General features: G+C 41.4%; 1 protein-coding gene across 1 annotated transcript in view; it reads right to left on the bottom strand.

The window, feature by feature from the left end:
* The window catches only part of LOC116819303 (sodium channel protein type 1 subunit alpha), a 198241-nt gene that overhangs the window by 113447 nt on the left and 61360 nt on the right, over positions 1-23434 (bottom strand). Inside the window, exons 4-5 of the mRNA XM_032770943.2 lie at positions 15048-15360; positions 2155-2273 (exon numbers count right to left, since the gene is read on the bottom strand). Coding sequence (XP_032626834.1) covers positions 2155-2273; positions 15048-15308 — 380 coding nt within the window. The 5' untranslated portion in view covers positions 15309-15360. The remainder of the gene's footprint in view (positions 1-2154; positions 2274-15047; positions 15361-23434) is intronic.

Below are 23434 nucleotides of genomic sequence, written 5' to 3'. Positions count from 1 at the left end.
ACTCCTGATGCAAAGGCCAGCTCACAGCCAAGTTTCATGACCCTCTCCAAACCATGGAGGTGCTGGACCTTCTCAATGCAACAGTTGTAAGATTTTTTCCCAAAATGGATGGAACAACATATTTTTTCCCAAACCTCATTCTTAGAAATGGGTAATCCGTTTGAAATTTTCCAAAAATATTCACCCTGAGGCAGACACATGGCATGGAAATTTTCAGCCTGAACAGTTTAAGTCTGGTAAAGTTATAAACAACTGAAAACAGAGTCTTATAATGAAAAGTATCAAACATCATTAGCTACATGCATCACTACCTGTGCTGCTTTTACTACATTGCATAAGTGAGCCCAGAGAACCTACTATCTAATCCTTATGGCTCACATAAAGTAACCCTAGCAGTGAGTCATACCAGTAGTTGTCGCCTTTGTATATATTTAAAGGCATAAGTGATATAAGCAGACCATAAAAGAAATAATCCAATCCAGCACAAGGAGATCTCCACCTAAAGGAGGTAAATTACTTGCTCTCAAGAGCCCAGGTAGTGTATATAATAAAAATATCAGAATTTTATATACAAGCCTATTTCCTTTTTGGTTGTTGTGCATAACAGTTACTCTTTGCACACAGGTATATAAAATATACGTGATCTGAAATTATTTCTATGATTATAGGTTTAGGAGAAACAATTTAAAAGGTGCTCAGAAATTCTCCAACTTCTAAAATACACTAACAAACAAAACACCCCCTCCCATTAATCATCCCCTATCATCTTCCCAACAGTGGCCAATAATATTGCAATGAACATCAAATCACAGATTTATACAAATAGGGGCTGGACTATGGGAGTGAGAATTTTAGAGCATGCCAACATGCTTCACTCTAACTGCTCTGTGTAGACCCTGTTGGCATGAACTAAAAGGTATTTAGTTTGCGTTGAAGGAGTCTCAGACTACATTAATGAGAACTATACAGGGCAGTTAGAGCACAACATGTTAGTGTGATCTACAATTCACATCTCCATACACTGCAATGTGCTGCTGTGTAGACAAGCCCTATGAAACACTACAAAATATTTTCTTAAACAAAGCACTATAAGCCTGATCCAGCACCCATTAAGGTTCCCATTGACTTCTATGTAAATTGGATCAGGTGCTTAAACCCCAATCCTGCAAACACTTAAGCAGGTGTGAAACTTTACTCATGCAAAGACAGGGAGGGATAGCTCAGTAGTTTGAGCATTGGCCTGCTAAACCCAGCATTGTGAGCTCAGCCCTTAAGAGGAGTCACTCTAGGGATCTGGGGCAAAAATCTGTCTGGGGATTGGGCCTCCTTAGAGCTGGGGGTTGGACTAGATGACCTCCTGAGGTCCCTTCCAACCCTGATATACTATGACTGGGGGGACAGAGATAGCTCAGTGGTTTGAGCACAGGCCTGCTAAACCCAGGACTGCAAGTTCAATCCTTGAGGGGGATCCACCTAAGGATCTGGGGCAAAAATCAGTACTTGGTCCTGTTAGTTAAGGCAGGGGGCTGGACTCAATGACCTTTCAGTGTTCCTTCCAGTTCTGGAGATAATTATAATTAATGGAGATATACCTAAGTAATCCCATTGAGTTTGTTACTCATGTTTGTAAAGTGGCACTCACAGCTCAAATGTTTGCAGAACTGAGGGCTAATTTGGAGACAAGGTTTATTTTTGGCAACTTTTAAAAAATGAAAGTTCTTTGTGTACTAGTAATTCACTCTACAGAAGAGGGTCAGTAACATATACTGCACTTGAATATCAAAATTATACAGGACCCATCCTGTTGTAAAAATGCTATAGATTTTAATAATTAAAGTAACAGGATTCCAGAGACATTACTCTAAAAACCTACAGAATCAAGATTATGGTATCCCTTTTAAAGGTTTTTTGAATTATTCCATAGATTTCTATTGAAGGAATATCATCATCTTTGAAATTCCAAGGATAATTAAAAAAAACTATAGGAAGGTTGTAATTTTCTATTAAATTCTACAGAATTTTGCTATAAAATTTATATTGTAAAATAAAATTTGAAAAAACCTGCAAGGATTTTACTTTTTATAATGAAACAAACAATTGTGCAATGTTATTTTTAAAGAGAAACATTTTGAACCAACCACTTGAAAAGGATATGAATGTACCAAAATTTTAATAGCTATTTTTCTAAGAGGATTGAAAGGAGTTAAAATGTACAGGGCAGAGGTGGCACTGAATCGGAAGATTGCCTTCCCTTTATTCAATACTATAAAAGTCTGAAAAAAGAAAGAAAGAGCAGTTTAAAGGTTTGCATTCTGCATTAACTTTTTAAAATCAATTTTTTTTAAATAATAGACAAAGTCTTACATTACATTTCTACAGATAATTCAGAGGAAATCATATTTCTACATCCTTATTTTGGAAAGAAAACATATTCCCATGACCTACCTGCTATACAGGATAACATTTTCTGTAAGGATACCACATTTGGTCTTAAAAAAATAGGGGTTTCATTAAATACACATTTACACACTTTTCTCTGTCACCTGTACATAAAGTAAGGTGCAGAAGTGGTGAATTAAAAAAATTACTGACTATTTTATAGCCTGATTATAACTAAATGTTTCCTTTTTCCCTAAATACCAGAATCCTTCTCTCTTCATTGCCTCATCACAGCACACGCACACACTAAATTATGAGCCAGATAATAGGAGGGGACTCTTTACTTGAAAATCTCTGCAAAGGATCCATCATTGACATTAACACCAACTGTTCGACTCAAGGGGAGAAGTGGTGGTTGTTACCTGTGGAAAGCTGCCCCAAACCTAGAAGATCCGCTGCTGTGTCTCTGGCCCCTAGCAATACACCCCACCCTACTCTGGTTCCTGAGTGGTGCCCTCTATTGGAGCTGCACCCATCCTGCCTGCTTGTCTCGGCCCACCCCTACTCCATGCCTCCCACTCTATGTGGGCCCAAAACCATACATGTCTGGGAAAGGCATGTACCACAGAGGCATCTGATCCCCGCTTCTGCATGGAGAAAAGGAGACTGTGTGTGGAGAACCCCTTCAGATATGGAGCTAAGGACAATGGGGAACAATGTGGGCTGTGTTTTCACCTTACAGTTCCAGTAACAGATTTCAGATATTGATGGTCTTCAAACAGCAGCAACAGATGCTATAGGCATGGATGAAAATTTTTGAAATAGCCAAAGAGGAACACATTTATTTGGCACAAGGTTTTAAAGCCTGAGTTAAGAGATTACCAGAAACATTTATAATCCATAAATATATTGAGGGGTGGTTTCTAATGTCTTTGCTAAACAGCAAAAAAGCACTTACTATGGACTCACGACCTCCAGATTGTCATGTATCCAAATGATGTCCCTATGTGCTAGTTTCTGTATTTGTAGTTATGAGCTAGCTGACATATACGTAAATATATATTTAAATCACACACTCTGCTGACTTGGCATGTAAGGAGAATACACCACCGCATTTAGTTAACTCACATCCTCTTTTGAATCTTTCTCAACCTTTGAACACAGGCATATTACTGATACTGTTAAAAATAACACTATCTTGCCAAAGCTAAAGTTTTGAGTGGAAGCTGCTGGTACTCCTCAAGTGCATGTATTGTTCCACTTTTTGAGGACATGCATATGCAGCTCCAAGATCAGAATCAAGGCCCCATCATTTCAAAAAATGTCCATTTTCCCCCTTCAGTCATGACTCATTTATTTCCTCAGTGAAAGAAACATTGTGATTTACCATTAATATCCTCAAAATAGGTATATTGATCCTGTAACTTATAAGCCAAGACAAAAATTTGATTTCTGTCGCTCTCTTCTTGTCCCTCTGCTGCAGCAGGAGACCCACCTCTCAGCCTCCAATGAGACACCTCCCTAAACATCCTGACAGCTGCTGGAAAAGCCACCTCAACACTCTGAGCTGAAGGCTGCCTCTGTCATGCAGTGACAACATTGTGCGGATTTCTCTCTGCTTCTGGCCTCAGTTTCGGCTGAAAACACCACCCCACTGCTGGTTCCTAGCCTAAGATGGGATTTCTAGTAAGAGAGAAGTGAGATGAGACTACATTTCCGAAGAACTCGGACACAACTACTCTTCCCCCTCTTCTTTGCCTCAACACCTAGGCTATAAGCTAGAAAACTAGCCAGTCCTTAACAGTGTAAAACCATTAGGGCCAGATTTTGTTGTTTGTACACAGGCCTACATTGGGGGCCATGTGGAGCCTCACAACCCCATGAGGATCATCAGCAGGTTGCACTGTGCACCTTAAGGTAGTGCAGGGTGTACTTTTCTCCATGTCTAGTGGCGGGGCCTGAGCTCTTTTCCTTGCTGAAGTTGGTTTGCACACCTGAGCACTAATAGGGAGTTACTTCTGCACCCAGAGTGCAGAGACTGTGATTTTCTCTTACACAGAAATGGGGAGACAAGATGGAAAGGGTTTTTAAGCCCTCATTTTTACCCATCTGCATAAGAGCCAAGGACAATACAGCCCTTTAGAATTAGCCAGCTTCACAAAGTTAATAAACACTGCTATCTGAACATGGACAACAGATATGAGTATTCGCCTATGTACTCTATTCTACTTTGATGTGAGTTTCTTTTGCAGATGTAGGACTGCTGGAAATTAAGCTATATGCAATAAAAATGTAATTTATTATACAATCAGATGTCTGTGTATGACTAGTCACTCTAAGGTCAAATAGAGGCTGTCAAATTTGTGTCTTTAGAGTCCAATTTTAGATTATCCGATATTAAAATGTTATCTTTTGTGGTAAATTTTGAATATAAGATCATTTAGAAAGAGTAAAAAACGATCAGACCCAGCATGCCTGCCCATTTTGTTTATCTTGATCCAATTTTTCTGTTTTTTTCACTATTTTCCTAAATCCTTGCTTTCTCTATATATTAATGGACTTACTTGAGGGATGAGTTTGTCTCTAGATCAATTTGCATATTTAAATTTGATATAAATTTTAGTTGTGACTACATTCCTGTATTATTCTGTGCCAAATTATATGAAAGCTCAAATGCTATCCTTTGCAAAACTGTTTTTTTAAATAAAAGTTTAAAACACTGCAGAGGAAACTTTGAAGCATTGTGGAATATGTTCTGAACTGCGATGAAGGCAAGAATATAATGCAACCAAGTATGGGCAGCGTGGTGTTAGAAGGGTAATGACAGTGTGGAAAACATTACCCCGTGAGACAGAGATGGAGATGGTAATAGGAACCTTGAGACAAAGGAGGATTGGTGGAGGTTGGGAGTGTCAGAGCATGGGTGAACAGGCAAATGCATGAGAAGGATACAAAGAAAGCTGTGTGAGCGACAGCTGATGGCAGGGAACTGGAATAGTTGGATATACTAACAGGAGCCAAGCTTTGGTGTGAGAAAGTATATCTGTCAGCCAGACCAGGAAGGAGATGAGTGCTGGACAGTAAGGATAGAAAGATAAGAGAGACAAGTGTTGGGGGGGAGAAGCTGCAGAGATAGCCAGGAAAGAGCTATTCTTTAATATGGGTCAATATAAATGTATGTGCGTGGCACAATGAGAGCACTGTAAAACTTTTACATCAGGGCAATCATGGACAAGCTAATAGGATGAAACTAATAAGAACACTACACTCAGCACTAAGGCAGCAATTCCACCTTTATTTCACCTAATTTTGCCCTGCTATTGAAAACATCTCAGAACTTTGTGTATAAGTGGCAATACTTAGGGACAACTGGTGCGTGTTTATGACAGAGTAGTTGAGTGATGGGGTAGACGGGGTAGACAAACCCCACACTAGGCTGGAAGGGGTTAAAGGACAGTCCTGGGCCCAGGTACTTCAGCCCTGCAGAACATGCTCCAGCTGGAGAAGGGGTTGAAAAGGGAACAACCCAGCTCAGAAGGGGGCGGAGGTCAGACCTACACCCTGAAGGCTCCTGACAAGGCCACCAGAGAAGCCTACCTGAGGGAATAAGACTATATGCTGAGCCCAGTTGGAGCTGATGATTTGGTTAGCTTTTCTTTTCACCTTATCTGGGACTGAAAGCAGAGAGAGCAAAGCAGTGGTAGGAAGTGTCCCAAGGAGGATAACTCAAAAGGTACCTTAGAGGGCCAGACACTGTTGACCCTCCTAGGTTTCTGGGTCAGAATCAGGTGGCATGGGTGAGCTTGGGCTCCACTACCACTATAGCAGGGACTCAAACCACCCATTCAACTCACTGCATCTCTGATTAAAGGAGGACCAGGACTGTAAGATCAGGTCTCTGGGAGGAATACTAGGAGTGCTAACCACTAGGCAACCTAACCCACCAAGAACTCTATTAAGGTAGTCTTAACTCTTTGTTACCTGTTTTGTCAGTTTATATCAGATTGTGATATTATATCAACCCTCAAAACAATGTTTTCTGCTAAGTTTAAAATGCTGTTCCAACTTGCAGAATGGCTCTGTAAGTAGGAAACATTATCTGTGCTTAGCTGAAAATTTCCTTTCTTTGTGAAGTGAAGTTCATAGGTCTGCTCTAATGGGTACATTCATCTGCTTGCAATTTGGGGGCAGAATTAGATCAGCATCTGGCAGCAGGGGAATCTCCTGCTCCTTGAAGTGCCATACAACTGAAATAACTCCCACAGCCAGGATAATTTTAATTTACTTTCCTAATTACAGATTGTGTTAAATATACTTTAAGGAAAAAGCATAATAATGTGTCTTACTTCAGTGTGTGGTAAATTCCATCTAATGACAACAAACCTCAACAATTTCCATTTCTCTTCTGGATGATGCATTTGTTTCCTGGGTGGGCGAGATCTATAGACCTTATTACTCTAAGAAGGGAAATTTTCAGGTAAGGATGAATAAATTCTCCCATTTTCCTTCGTACTAAGGTCCAGAGATTTGCTACAATGGAATTTTCATACCAGTATGCCTCCACAGCAGGAAGCAGGATCAGCCTGTAAATGTGCACAACCAAAACAAGGTACATAAATATCACTTCCATCTTCCCAAACTTCTCCCAAGAGAAAGGAAAGAGTGTTGGCTAAACCTGGATGAACAAGATGCAGAATTCTGTGAATTTCTATATTGATGGCCATGTGGTGTCTAACAAATTTTAATATAGGATACTAGACTACTTTGCCCTGAGATTCTCTGTGCTTCTAAACACTGGACTTTGATGCTTAACCAAAAGGAGGAATACTTCTTGAATATATTTGGAGAAAGACTGCTATGACAGTTGTAAGAACTACCTCTCTGAATTAACAGTACAATAGTGGGTTTCATTAGAGAAAGCTCCCAACTTCAAATAAAAAAACCCCCCTTATCTGATTGGTGATAGTAGCCCTCAGAAGACCTAATCATGGACAAGTATAACAATGCTTCCTGCAGGAGGTTCAGTCTGGGTAGTACTGTGAAGAACAGAATGAGGTTTTAAAATTGTTCTCTGTGACCTTGTGGGTTTGGAATACGATCAAGACTGTAACAAAGCATTTAAGATGGGGATTTGTACAATGCTTCCTTTTCTTGAACATGTTGAAACCATTGGACTACAGAGACCTGACCCTTTTTTGATCATAATAAAGCCATTCTGAGGAATAGTTTAACATGGCAGTTGAACTATGGACTTTGAAGCAACCAATGGAACAAGTTCTATTTGGTGGCTTCTCTTTTGGTGCCCATAAATGCAATAATCACTTCATCCAAATATTCATTTTAATCTGGTCTGGTCCCACGTGGAGGTTTGATTTTGCAATAGCAGATCTCCTCAGTGAGACAGATACCTGAAGATGCTTAGGCAAGCCTGAAAGCCATAGTCTCTTCAGTTAGAAATGCATAAACAATATCATTGCTTCTCTCTCATTCCTATCTTACGTATTATTGTGTGGAAAAGGTGGGAAGTCATATAGTAGAGCCCTTGCCCAACTTCATTAGATATTCCCCACCATGCATGCCAGGTCCTGACACAGAGGCCACAGGGCACTTTATTTACTGTTTCCAGATGCAAAAAGGTCAATCACCAGCCCAACAAATTGATTTACAAGTAAAATATTTCTGTGTGTAGTGGCCATTCTGCTAATCCAAATTCTGCTGTGTAAGTCTTGGTATACCTCTCCTCCTTGGTGGACAGAGACAGCAAACTTTTCTCCACCCAGGACAAGATAATTTCTCTCTGGAGTAGGGCTGACCATGCTCTCCCTAGTGATTATGAAAACGCTATCAAGGTATGTTGACTGTCGAACAGGTCTGTTTTCCATGGAAGGAGCAGTTCTTAGACCTCAATGAATCACTGTATTCCAGTGGGTTGATGCTGTGCTCTCTCTTTCTGGTACTCATTTCCTGAATTGTGTCAGGAAGATCCCTTCAAAATTAAATTCTGATTCTCTGCATTCACCAGTTGTGGGAGCAGAGATTATACAATTAGAGCTAGATCTCTGCCAACAGATGAGATAGGATAAGATACAGAGGCCATCCCTGGAATTACTGAATCATATGAACTTTGGATCCTTGAAGCTCTGTATGTGATCAGAACTCCCAATAGGCTCTAATAAGAATTGAATTTTTGTTTTTGTGACAGCACAGCTATCTTCATCTCAAGTTAACATTCTTCTGAAATAAGACCTTGTGCCTAATAATATGATGACTCAGCCCAGATCTGTTACTGACTTCTCTAGCACTGTGCATCTGTGCTTGTCCTGAATCCAAGATAGTCCAGGAACTACATCACTCTGTGTGTTTCCTTCATTTTTCTGTACAGAGCCCTGATCAGAAAAATTGTCCAAAACAAGGTAAGCTAATTTCCTTCTCTAAAGCCATTATTATAGCTACCATGATCCTGAAGAGAAGCCCTAGGAGTAATGCAAGATCAAATGGTAATGATTGATTGAGGATGGTAAGATGGGTATTCTTTGAAGACAAGCTCCTTTAGGAACTTATTTATATGTTTCAGACTGAGCTCTGCTCTGCTTATCTCTGCTTCTCTGAAGCTAGAAATAGAACAGGGAGTGGGTTAATGCTCTGAGCTGAAATAGATGATGTCTACTTCAGATTCACGTCATGGCTTTTCCATGGGATGCAGAAACTGGGCTGGAACAAAACTGTTCCTGAAATTCTCACACAGTGCAGGGTATCGCCTCTGGGCAACATCCACTGACCTCATTTGATCAAAGCTAGAAGAAGCCCTTTTGGTCTCAAATTGAAAGAGCGTGGAACGATTCAGGATTTTAAGTCCAAATATGGCTGGCTGGGAAACCTGCAGATAGTTCTGAATCAGTAGAACTTGTCCTACCTACCACTTGCAAAAAGATATTTTCTCTTGCTGTACTTCACAAACTGCTTCAACTTGCTATATGACCTGTACTTTTTTCTATAGCATCTGATAGGAGTCAGGATTGCAAGTCAATTTTTCTAATGACTCTGAATAGCCTCAGCTTTCCATAAAGTTTTGCATTGTATCACTAAAATAGCTAGGGACTGATTTGTCTGAACATCTGATCCCAAGAACCACAGACCCATACACCTGCAAGAGACAGATTTGACCACTTCCCTTACCCTCCCTCCTCTCCAACCTCCCCACACACTCTTCTTTCCTGGGAGAACCTTTTAGACCATGTGATTTTTTCAGTTGAGAGTGTCCACACTTGCAGTCTTTCACTCCTGTTAGCATTGCTTGTGAAAGCATCCCAGGGCACTTTAGGGTATCAGACAATTATTCATATTGGTTGGGTGGTTTGGTTTTGTTGGCCTGAAGCTTTCATGCCCAAGGGATGGGGCTAAGACAATGCCAACCTAGACTTGGATGCCTGTGAAGGGCCTGTATAGTGAGGAGGCTACTCTTTTAGATAAAAATATTCCCCCCACTAGAAACACCAAACCCCTGAACACCAGAGAAAATAGCCATGTTTGTCTCCAGTAGTGATACCAGGTTAACTGATGCACAGTCAAGAATTTTCTGGGCTTATAAAATGGATGCTGGGGTGGGAGGCTAGTATAGAAATAAATAAATGGTAGGCTAAGAGGCTCCTTACTGCCTGAATATTAGATCATGGGGACACACAGTCGCAGCTGGAAACAACAGCCCAGTAGCTAGGGGACAGTGACCTGCAACAGCAGCTAAGGGATGGTAGACCAATACTTTCCCAATCTTTTAGGCGTTGCAGGAAATTTATCCCTCTATTACTCTTTCCCAAGGTGCACATAGCTACTGACGCTTCCTGACTTACACAAGCGTTCTGTTTTGGAACGCCTTGCGTAACTCAAATTTTGCTTAAGTCGGAAACTCCGACCATTGCACAAAAAACTCCCCTCGCCCCTAAAACAAACAAACAAAAACCCCTCCTATTTCTAGCTTATGGAACTTTTTCCGTTAAGTGCAGATTTGCGTAAGTCAGGTTTCGCGTAACCCGAGGAGCATCTGTATAGCTTGCCTACAGTAGCTGCAGACCTCTTTCACCTTGTTTCACAATACTCAGCACATTCTGGCCTGAAAGAGTGTTTCCTCTTGGGGTTGTTTATGTTTGTCTGTTTAGTTTTTAAAAATTTATTTTACTATTTGATTCCCTAACTTTAATTAGGATGGCTGGCCTTCCTCCCTGAAAGAGGACGTATTTGTGGAGGTCTGGGTATGCATGACTAGAAGAATCAGTGCATGTCTATGGCCTGGAGTTTTCTGCATGGATTTGCCATGCTGCACTCTGTGAGGGTGAGCAAGGGACCCAGGTGCTGAGGATTATCCACTGTCTTTCACTTTGTGAAGGTGAGCAGGGGAACCAGGTTCTGAGCATTATCTGCCCTCCTGCACTCAGTGAAAAGGAGAAGGGATGATATTATTCTTTTATTTCCCCATAATACTGCTTCAGACCGGGGGAGCAAAACTGGGCTCAGAGACTGTTCCAAAATGTATTTCTGGTGGCTACCAATCTCCCTGTCCTTAAAGATACTGGTCTTATTGGTCTCCCTCTCCCATATAAGATTCTTCTGGGTCTCTCAAAGATAGGCTCTCTAGATGTTCCACCCATCCCTATTGCTGGCATTTACATGGGCCAGAGAGGTCTCTGTTTCTCTGGGAGGTCTCAGCGTAGGATATAAGTTGGAATTTCAGGAGGACCAGGAGCTTTTATAGACGTGACACTGGGGCAGGAAGCTAGACCTGAAGGCTCCTTACTGTGCACTCTGCTATTGACTGTGTCCATGCTGCATCTTTGTGCCCTCCACTGCAGTCAGAGGTATGGCTGCTGGTGTGGGCTATGCAAATTCAGCCATGGTCATCCATTTGACGCGTTGCCCTTCTAGTGTCACTTCCCTTACGGAGATGGGGAAACAGGGGCTGCTGGGCCTGAGCTAGGTTTGCCAGGTGTCCAGTTTTTAACCGGAATGCCCAGTCGAAAAGGGACCCTGGTGGCTCTGGTCAGCACCACTGACCGGGCTGTTAAAAGTCTGGTCGGCCATGCAGTGCGGTTACCTACCTGCCCTGGCTTTGCGCAGCTCACGGAAGTAGCCGGCCTGTCCCTGCAACCGCTAGGGTCTGGGGCGGCCAGGGAGGCTCCCTGCACTGTCTCTGCCCCGAGCGCTGGCTCCACAGCTTCCGTTGGCTGGGAACCTGCTTGATTACCAGAGCTTACAATGAATTGTGGGGCAATCAGGAATATCACTTTACTTGGAGATTTTACACAGAAATCAGTGAGACAAAATGCATAAAGAACCCTATGTTTAAAAAAGTAAAATATGTGATTTCTGTAGAAGGAGGGCAGCAATTTAAAGAAAATTTCTCTCAATCTAATACAGTGTGAATGGCACAGATTGGCTCTTTCAGTGGCATCAAAGATTGGCCTGAAGTAAAAATATTGTTCTGACACCATATTTCCATTTTCTTTTTATCTAGTCAAAATAGAATTGTAATACAAAATTTAGTAAGCTAAGTCACACTTAAAATACTGCACTTTGTGAAAAGTCAAAAATCACTCTTTAAAATTACATATCTTGGTATTTATATGCTCCCCATCACCAAAGGCTCTAATATTTACAGTGATAAATGGAAAACATCACAAATCATCAACTGACGGGGGAAGGATAGCTCAGTGGTTTGAGCATTGGCCTGCTAAACCCAGGGTTGTGAGCTCAATCTTTGAGGGGGCCATTTAGGGAACTGGGGTAAAAATCGGGGGACTGATCCTGCTTTGAGCAGGGGGTTGGACTAGATGACCTCCTGAGGTCCCTTCCAACCATAATATTCTATGATACTGTAGCTAATGTCTTTTAGAAAGCTTCACATTGCTGAGGATAAAGCTGCTGCCTCTATACTGAATGCTGAGGCAGTGTAACAGAGAAATCCTGCAAGGACTCTAGAATATTTTAAGGCTAGCCGTATGTGCAAACTCTAACAGAAATGTCCTAATTGCTGTCTTTAGGTCTCATTCTGGTATTTTTTGCTTACTTGTGTGTTTCTTGAGCTATATCATATATCTCCTAAATAGTTCAAAAAGCAAATATACTGCTAGGTCTTTTCTATCAAAGCAGGTGCAGAATACCAAATAAGGTAATGATTGTACGTAACTGCCAGTTTCAAATCTGCAATAACCTGGAGAAATACCTGCTCAAACAAGCACCCAATTTAATAGGTCTGTAATCTGCTCTTTTTAAGTATATAGCAGATGTTTGTCTAAATGTTAAAAATTAGGGCTGTCAATTAATCACAGTTATCTCACGTGATTAAAAAAAGTAATTGCAATTAATCACAGTTTTAATTGTGCTGTTAAACAATAGAATATCAATTGAAATTTATTAAAATATTTTGGATGTTTTTCTGCATTTTCACATATAGTATATTCTGTGTTATAATTAAAATCAAAGTGTTTATTATTTTGGATTACAAATATTTGCACTGTAAAAATGATAATCAAAAGAAATATTTTTCAATTCACCTTGTACAAGTACTGTAGTGCAATCTCTTTGTCATGAAAGTGAAACTTACAAATGTAGATTTTTTTTTGTTACCTAAGTGCACTCAAAAACAAAAGAATATAAAACTTCAGCACCTACAAGTCCACTCAGTCCTACTTCAGTCAATTGCTAAGAAAAACTAGTTTGTTTTCATTTACAGGAAATAATGCTGCCCTCTTCCTATGTACCATGTCACCAGAAAGTGAGAACAGGCATTTGCATGGCACTTTTGTAGACAGCACTGCAAGGTATTTACGTCTCAGATAGAATGCTTCGGCCACCATTCCAGAGGACATGCTTCCATGATGATGACGCTTGTTAAAAAAATGCTTTAATTAAATTTGTGACTGAACTCTTTGGGGGAGGACTGTATGTCCTCTGCTCTGTTTTATCTGCATTCTGCCATATATTTCATGTTATAGCAGTCTCAGATGATGACCCAGCGCATGTTGTTCATTTTAAGAATACTTTCATTGCAGATTTTGCAAAACGCAAAGAAGGTACCAATGTGAGATTTTTAAAGATATCTACAGCACTCGACCCAAGGTTTAAGAATCTGAAGTGCCTTCCAAAATCTGAGAGGGATGAGGTGTGGAGCATGCTTTCAGAAGTCTTAAAAGAGCAACAGTCTAATGCAGAAGCTACAGAACCCGAACCACCGAAAAAGAAAGTCAACCTTCTGCTAGTGGCATCTGACTCAGATAATAAAAACGAACATGCGTTGGTCAGCACTGCTTTGGATTGTTATTGAGCAGAACCTGTCATCAGCATGGACACATGTCCCTTGGAATGGTGGCTGAAACATGAAGGGACATATGAATCTTTAGTGTATCTGGCATGGTAAATATCTTGCAACACTGGCTACAACAGTGCCATCAGAATGCCTGTTCTCACTTTCAGGTGACATTGTAAACAAGAAGCGAGCAGCATTATCACTTGCAAATGTAAACAAACTTGTCTGAGCGATTGGTTGAACAAGAAGTAGGACTCAGTGAACTTGCAGGCTCTAAAATTTTAGATTGTTTTAATTTTGAATGCAGTTTTTTGGTGCATAATTCTACATTTGTAAGTTCAACTTTCATGATAAAGAGATTGCACTACAGTACTTGTATTAGATGAATTGAAAAATACTATTTCTTTTGTTTTTTTTACAGTGCAAATACTTGTAATCAAAAATAAATAAAGTGAGCACTGTACACTTTGTATTCTGTTTTGTAATTGAAATAAATATTTTTGAAAATGTAGAAAATATCCAAAATATTTAGATAAATGGTATTATTAACAGTGCAATTAATCACGATTAATTTTTAATTGCTTAACAGCTCTATTAAAATATTAATAGAAAATATTTATGTGTATTGTATTATGCACAGCAGCCTCACAATAGCTTGGTGTCATCTATTTTTCAGGTTCAGTATAAATGCTCCACCATTTACAAAGAGATAACAGAATAATACACAAATTACTAGGGGCTCAATCCTGCATCAGCGAACCCAATAATATTTTGCCATAGATTTCAGTGGGAGCAAGTTATTTTCAATGCAAGCCTAGATTTTCATTTTATTTATTTTAGGCTACATAATGTGGTACCTGGAAGTAAACAATACATTCAGGTATTATATTGCATTTATAACAAAGATAACTGATTTAATAATAAAAGCAACATTAATCTCCACAAAATCATAGAATTGTATATGTATGCAGTCCCAAGCTCATCATGCAAATTAAGATGCTCACAGTACCATGAGTCCATGGTGATGAGCGTGGTCCAAATACGTGGGTTAGATTGAGACAGTTTTTTAGCATTCAGTTGTTAAGTGTTCTTCTATTTACTAACTTTTTGGAAGAGGGAAATACATGTAAGTTGTTGACTATGAATACTTCCTCCACTTGTTACATATCCTGTTCCTTTCTATGATGCTCAGCTAAAACTATCCTCACACCCTTTGTTAAACAGTGGAATACCATTTGCATACATATAGTATGTTACATAACACAGCTCTCTTGTACATTTTATGTAAATTACACATTATGTACACGATGAAAACATCCAAGCATTACTTTATAAAAGTGACAATGAAACACGCTTGATAATAAATACTTACTTTTTTATTAATGTAATATGGGTCCAGATCCTCCAAGGGCTCGGACACCATTCCTGGAGGTATGTCACCATAAATAAATGGAAGTGACTTTCCTGCCTCCAAGTCACTATTTGGTTTTGGGCCATTTTCATCATCTTTATAGTCTTGTTTTGAATACTTAGTCTTTGCTGCAGCAATGCGTTGTTCAATAGCTGCAAGAGACTCTCTAGTGAAGTAGTGGAAGCTGTCAGGTCCTGGTGGTACAAGCACTGACTGCTCCATCTTTTCATCCTGCTCATTTTAATTACCATTTATTCTCTTGCATAAGAAAGTGCTAAAAGAAAACAGAAAAGAAAAGATGAACATGTTAGAACAATCAAGGGAAAATATTATTTAGTAATTTATTTTGCTTATGCCAGCATCAGTACATGCAAATATAAAATACTAAAAACAATTTATGTGAAATTCACTTCAGTGTTTAAAAAAGAAGTTTGATCGTTTTCCAAGGCATCTATTTCGTTCTTGATAAGCCAACTATATATAAGCCGAAATAATTTCTCAATTCTAGAATTTGTTTAATCAATTTTTACCCAAAGTATTTTATTGGAAGGTTTGCTGATACAGTCTTATTGCTACTGATATTTTATTAATTATGAAAAAGTGGTCCCAGTGCAGAATCTTCAGGGAACAGATTGTTAATTATAAAAGGCCCAATTCAGCAACTCTTACTCATAGTGAGAAGTAATTACTCACTTGCATATTCACAAGTAGATTTATTGACGTCAATGGAAGAAAGAGCTGCAGAATCAGGACCTAAACAAATAAAAATTGGCCCCATGTATTGCAGATAGGAGTTCTGCATTACCAAAATATATGGTTCCTAAGATTACTTGTGCATCACTTACTCTCTTTACAGTTAACAAAAGCAATAGTTTCTTCATATTTCTCTTTCATTTAAACAATTGTTCTGTATACTAGCATTTTCTTCAGTAAAGATGTTTACAAGTGAAGAATTAACAAAGTATTTTTAACAAATATAGTACGCAGCTTAAAAATAAGCATGGGCACAGAAAAATGAGTGCACAATAAAACTGCAGATCCTGCATATTTTATGCTGCTGAACAATCTTCTGATTTTAGTAGGTGCATTGTTTAAATGTGTGTTTGGGCAAGCAGTAGAGCACATCTGCAGTCTCCACCCATTGGTTGGCAGGGCTGTGTGACAATGATGAGGCAGCCTCTGAGGAAGGTTGGAGGATCAGTGCCAGACCTAATACATTTTTGACAGACGCAAGAGATGAGGAATGGCAGAGATGTGAGAAAGCAAGAGATGATGAGGAGGGAGTGATAAGCAGCGCTGAGAAAGGAGACTAAAAAAGAAGCATGGGTTGCAGAAAAGAAGAAAAACAGAAAGGGGAAAAGAAATATTGGCAGAAAAAAATTAGGGGGCACAGGAGAGAGGAAAATTAATGAATTAGAAAAGAAAATGAAGGAGGGAAAATTAAATGAAAAAAAGTTGCAAACCTGGAAGAAAGTAGTACAAAAATAGGAATAGAAATAAAAGCAATGAAAAATGCCAAAAGAAAAGCAGACAGGAGAAGTGGGGGATACAAGTCAGGGGTTGGAGGAGCAGGAAGGGTAGAGAAATACAGAAGGGGTGGAAATCTCTAGCAAGAAAAAAATTAATAAAAAGAAATAGAAACTGAAAGAGAAGTAAAAGATGAGAGACTAAAGGAAGAAAGAAAAGCATATAATGGAAATGGAAACCAGTAACAGATATTATATACATGTAAACTTAAGCAGATGGCCCATAGAAGTAAAGGCACTATAAGTACAAACATTTTAAATCACACTAGTATGTACAATAGTGTCTCCGTTCAGTGGTGAAGATGGAAGAAGGAAAGTAGAGTGATGAGGAGATTCCATAGCTGCACAATTTGTATTTATTTTCCTTCATTTCTGAGACAGTTTTTTTAAAAACATATTTGATCAGGACATGCAGGAGAATGAAACACAGACAGAGGGATGGATTTCAAAGTGGAAAGCTGAAACTTTATTAACTATGAACTTTAATGGATGGAGCTAAACCCTCACAAAATACCAGATATTTACTTGAGTCAAGGGACGTGTTAAATGATCTCATACCAAATAGCCAATATTTAGGGTTGGACTCTTTAGCATAGCCCCAATGATTTAACTCACCTCTGAATCTTCTCACTCTGCCCCTAGGAGGAGAATGAGGGTACACATGAAGGGTATTTTAGTCTGTGAAGATTTAAGGCCCTCCCTTCTTCCGCAAGGCTAAGAGGGTCCATGCCTGACATTTCTTGGGTCTCAGTCATGTTTATCTTTGAAAGATGGCCCTTTTGTGTCTCTCACCCACAATTGCAATGAAATTACAAAATCATTATTTTTAAACACTATTCTTACTCATTAGCCTTAAACTGAGCTTCCAGGATGCTTCATGAGAGGTAGAAAATCCCACCAAACACCTTGTCAATCCTTTTCTGAGGGAGGAACTCCTAGCTGACCCCCAAACCTAGCAATCAGTCAGACCCACAAAATCTTAGAAACTTATTCAAATTATATCTCCATTATAAGGTAGAGAGGGCAGGGCAGAAGAATGGCTGCTAGGTAGTCTGAGGGCTTCCCATACAGATGGGTAGGTATTGGGTGGGGATGCATGAGAATCAAACTCTCCCTTCTCCCCATAGCCAATGGGTAGCAGAGAAAGGTGGAGAAATCTCTCCTTCTTCCCTGCTCCAGCTCACCCAGGGATAATCTCCTGAGGGGTGATGGGGAGAAGGCTCTCTAGCAGCTGAACCTGCCATTCCTTTTCCCTTCCTCTCAGGCCCCCAGGGGTTATTTTTCCCCTGCCAGTGTAATAATTTATACATACACCCATTGAGATGAGGGAGAAGGCCTTAAAGGGTTAAAATGTGCACTATATAATTACAATAAGCAACACATTAGATTAGATAGATAAGCACATTTTCAAAGCACTCCCCACATTGTGTTTAGAAAACTTCCTGTGTTTTCCAAAAGCGCAAAACTGGTGTTCAAGCTCCTGCAAAGCGCCCAGAAGAGGCCCTTTGAAACTTCCTTTGTATACAGATAGCTGGTGCAGTCCCTTTTCTTTACACAACTCCATGTTTCTAATTCTTTAGAAGTGCACAGGGGGCAGACTTAGCACGGGTTCAGTTGCAGCCACAGAAATTGTGAAACCAAAGGTGCAAAACACTTCTCCCAGCCCACTGTGGAGTGGAAGGGAGGCCCTGACGTGAGGGGGAGAAGGGAGAGGAGATGGGACCTGGAAAGCAAGGTTCCCCCTCATTCACCCTGCAGTGCTGCATCCTGTCCTAGGGCACTGGTCCTGGCTCTACGTTCTGGGAATTAAGATGTGGTGCAAGACCAGCTGCTTCTCGGTCACGGCTGGGACAAACCTGAGTGGCTCTGCAACTCCATATGCCAGCCTGCAACTCCCAGAGTAGGGAGCCAGGCCCTGCCCTGTGGGGCAGCAGCTGCCACGGTGGGGTGCATGTGGGGCAGGCTCAATCTCAAGACCCACTTCCTGGGCCCTGTCCGCCCCTCCCCTGGGATTAGGGTTGTGGTGCTAGGGCAGAGGGTACTGCTGCTGAACTGGGAGCCTACATCTGCTCCTAGAGGTGCAGTTTTAGGTAAAACTTAAAAATGAACAAAAGATGGAATTACCCAAGTGTATAATGCTGCCCTGGCCTCAAAACATTAACAAAATATAACACGTCTCTCATCAGAAATGACAAGAGAAATCTTTTCCATTTACATCAGTTTGAGAAGATCTTCTCAGCTGAGTGGGAGAGAAAAAGTTTTCTTTGTTGTATTTCATGAATTTATTCTTAAGTACCAGTAAAATGAAAATACATTAACTCCTTGCTTAACATTGTAGTTATGTTCCTGAAAAATACGACTTTAAGCAAAACAATGTTAAGTGAATCCAATTTCCCCATAAGAATCAATGTAAATGGGGGGGATTAGGTTCCAGGGAATTTTTTTTCACCAAAAATCTATATATTCTATAGATATACACATACACACAGTATACGTTTTAAACAATTTAATACTGTTCACAGTTATGATGATTGTGAAGCTTGGTTGAGGTGGTGAAGTTAGAGGGTGGAAGAGGGCTGAATGCCTTACTGTTGAATGATGAACTAGCGCTCAGCTGAGCCCTCAAGGGTTAACACATAGATTCACAGACTCTAGGACTGGAAGGGACCTCGAGAGGTCATCGAGTCCAGTCCCCTGCCCTCATGGCAGCACCAAATACTGTCTAGACCATCCCTGATAGACATTTATCTAACCTACTCTTAAATATCTCCAGAGATGGAGATTCCACAACCTCCCTAGGCAATTTATTCCAGTGTTTAACTACCCTGACAGTTAGGAACTTTTTCCTAATGTCCAACCTAAATCTCCCTTGCTGCAGTTTAAGCCCATTGCTTCTTGTTCTATCATTAGAGGCTAAGGTGAACAAGTTTTCTCCCTCCTCCTGATGACACCCTTTTAGATACCTGAAAACTGCTATCATGTCCCCTCTCAGTCTTCTCTTTTCCAAACTAAATAAACCCAATTCTTTCAGCCTTCCTTCATAGGTCATGTTCTCAAGACCTTTAATCATTCTTGTTGCTCTTCTCTGGACCCTCTCCAATTTCTCCACATCTTTCTTGAAATGCGGTGCCCAGAACTGGACACAATACTCCAGTTGAGGCCTAACCAGCGCAGAGTAGAGCCGAAGAATGACTTCTCGTGTCTTGTTTACAACACACCTGTTAATGCATCCCAGAATCACGTTTGCTTTTTTTGCAACAGTATCACACTGTTGACTCATATTTAGCTTGTGGTCCACTATGACCCCTAGATCTCTTTCTGCCATACTCCTTCCTAGACAGTCTCTTCCCATTCTGTATGTGTGAAACTGATTGTTCCTTCCTAAGTGGAGCACTTTGCATTTGTCTTTATTGAACTTCATCCGGTTTACCTCAGACCATTTCTCCAATTTGTCCAGATCATTTTGAATTTTGACCCTGTCCTCCAAAGCAGTTGCAATCCCTCCCAGTTTGGTATCGTCCGCAAACTTAATAAGCGTACTTTCTATGCCAACATCTAAATCATTGATGAAGATATTGAACAGAGCCAGTCCCAAAACAGACCCCTGCGGAACCCCACTTGTTATACCTTTCCAGCAGGATTGGGAGCCATTAATAACTACTCTCTGAGTACGGTTATCCAGCCAGTTATGCACCCACCTTATAGTAGCCCCATCTAAATTGTATTTGCCTAGTTTATCGATAAGGATATCATGCGAGACCGTATCAAATGCCTTACTAAAGTCTAGGTATACCACATCCACCGCTTCTCCCTTATCCACAAGACTCGTTATCCTATCAAAGAAAGCTATCAGATTGGTTTGACACGATTTGTTCTTTACAAATCCATGCTGGCTATTCCCTATCACCTTACCACCTTCCAAGTGTTTGCAGATGATTTCTTTAATTACTTGCTCCATTATCTTCCCTGGCACAGAAGTTAAACTAACTGGTCTGTAGTTTCCTGGGTTGTTTTTATTTCCCTTTTTATAGATGGGCACTATATTTGCCCTTTTCCAGTCTTCTGGAATCTCTCCCGTCTCCCATGACTTTCCAAAGATAATAGCTAGAGGCTCAGATACCTCCTCTATTAACTCCTTGAGTATTCTAGGATGCATTTCATCAGGCCCTGGTGACTTGCAGGCATCTAACTTTTCTAAGTGATTTTTAACTTGTTCTTTTTTTATTTTATCTTGTAAACCTACCCCCTTCCCATAAGCATTCACTATGTTAGACATTCTTTCAGACTTCTCAGTGAAGACAGAAGATCTTGTAGTTAATGTAGCCTCTCACACAAGGCAGCACAAACATGAGGGAGGGGAGATAGCATAGCAGACAGAGACAGGACACACACTGTCTGTGGGGGAGAGAGACACACACTGCCCCTTTAACTAAGCTGACCCACTCTTAAGTGCATTGTCTTTTTAAGTGGATCAGGAAGTTGAGACAGCAGCTGCTGCCTCAAGCTCTCTGTGTCTCTCTCTGTGTATGTCCCCTTCCTGTTTTATATGGAGAAGGGGTAAGTGGGATGCAGGAGCAGGGGGTCAGGGGACACCCTGACATTAGCCCTCCCTCCCCCCCGTACAACAAGCAGGAGTCTCTGGGAGCAGCTCCAAGGCAGAGGGCAGGAGCAGCAGATGGCAGTGGGGGGAGGGATAGCTGCAATTGCTAGCCTCCTGGGTAGCTGCAGTACAGGGAACTTAGGGGAGTGAGAGGCTGATAGGGGGAGCTGATGGGGGGCTGCCAATCCACCCAGGTTCCAAGCCCCCACCAGCTAGCTCCAACAGGTGGCTCTTCCTGCAAGCAGTGGACAAAGCAGGCGGCTGCCAAACGACCTTAGAAGGGATCATTGCACAACTTTAAATGGGCATGTTCCCTAATTGATCAGCAACGTAACAACGTTAACTGGGACGACTTTAAGTGAGGAGTTACTGTACTCTCTGGGGAAAAGAGGAATGATGCACAGACAGATGAAGATGAAAAGATCTAAGATCCACCAATACATATACCCCACAAATGCAGGAAATTGCCTTTGTAGGATCAACCTTATCCTAACAGACTATTCCAAACAAAGACAAAGGAGTTTGATTACTCAAGGGCAATAAGTAAATGCCCAACTATTACATTGTCTCCCACTCACCCATGCAAACACCTATTTAGTGTTTTGCTGCTTTAAGTGACCACCTGAATGTTACTGCCAACCCCGATCCCACCTTAGTGGTCCAAAAGAAGATAAAATATCCCCAAGGTTCTTACCAATGTATCTTTTAGATCTCAAACTTTGTGACTAGTTCAGCCCTGTGAAAACAAGTACAATCAATCATTCAGGCAGAGTGAAAGCCATCATTTGGCAGTCAATATTCTATCAACGGAAGAGGCCTCCACTAACATTACCAGTAGTGCTTACCACTGAGGAAGAGATGTAACAGAAGTGCTCCTGAAGCTCTCTGCTCCCCTGGAGGTTCTCTTCTCCCTCTCAGAAATGAAACCCACCCACTGAAGGTTACCGTGAAGGGAGCACATTACATTTAAACATAGGCTTTTCTTATTATCTAGGTATATAAAATACCGTTGCCTGCCTCTGGCTGGCTTTTAGAACAGAGAACGCAGTGCACACTGCTACAGCGATCACAGACTATTTAAAGGAATATTACCATTTCTGCAAGTTTATAAAAATGGTAAATGGAATGACCCAGGAAATTATAGGCCTGTAAGCCTGACATCAGTCCCAGGCAAGATAAAAGGAGTGGCAGCCTGGTCAGCACTACCATTGGATCCCTGCTTCAGTTTCCCAGAGTTTTAATACGTTCAATGAGGCTTGAATATTGATCAGAGCCCCTTCAGGGGTCTAATTTATTCAACCCCAAAGGCAGAACGTCCTATGAATAGGCCTTCCTCTCAGCATTTCTAGCAGGATTGGGCAGAGGCTGAGTCAACCTGAGTCTGTCAAACCTCAGTTATGTCCAAGATTGCTTAATGATGAGGCCTTCATGACCCAGAACCCTTCCCTGGAGTCAGGGACTTGTTGTCACTAGCTGGGGGATCATTCCTCTTGGGTCAAGGTGTCTACAGTTGCCAAACCACAATGACCCTGTCTCAGAAAAGCACGTAATTTCTCTTTTTTTCCAGGGCTTCTGCAGTTGCCTGATGAAGTCCTTCATAGGAGCCAGGTTTCCCTGAGACTTACATTCATAGTCCCTTCCTTTCCAAAACTCTTCCACCCAGGAGCATTCTTCCTTGGGTTCCTTTGCTAGTGAGCCTCCTCTAGGATTGCCAACTTTCTAATTGCACAAAGCCAAACACCCTTCCCCGAGACCCGGCCCCTGCCCTGCCCTGCCCCTTCTCACTCCATCCCCACTCCCTCGGTCTTCCCCACCCTCACTCACTTTCACTAGACTGGGGCAGTGGGTTGGGGTGCGGGAGGGGGTGAGGGCTCCAGCGGGGGGTGCAGGCCCTGGGGTGGAGCTGGGGATGAGTAGTTTGGAGTGCAGGAGGGGGCTCTGGGCTGGATCTGAGGGGTTCGGAGTGCAGAAGTGGGTTCAGGGTGGGGGTTGGGGTGCTGGAGGGGGTGCGGGCTCTGGGATGGGGCTAGGGATGAGGGGTTTGGGGTGTAGGAAGGGGCTCAAGGCTGGGGCAGGTGGTTAGGGTGTAGGAGTGAGTGCGGCTCCAGCCAGGCGGAGCTTACCTCAGGCGCCTCCTGATCCGTGGCGCAGCGGGGCTAAGGCAGGCTCCCTGTGGCTCTTGAAAGCAGCCAGAATATCTGGCTCCTAGGTGCGAGGGTGGC

The sequence above is a fragment of the Chelonoidis abingdonii genome, chromosome 10 (genome assembly GCF_003597395.2).
Source record: "Chelonoidis abingdonii isolate Lonesome George chromosome 10, CheloAbing_2.0, whole genome shotgun sequence".
Lineage (NCBI taxonomy): Eukaryota > Metazoa > Chordata > Testudines > Testudinidae > Chelonoidis > Chelonoidis abingdonii.
This window is presented reverse-complemented; position numbering and strand designations above follow the sequence as displayed.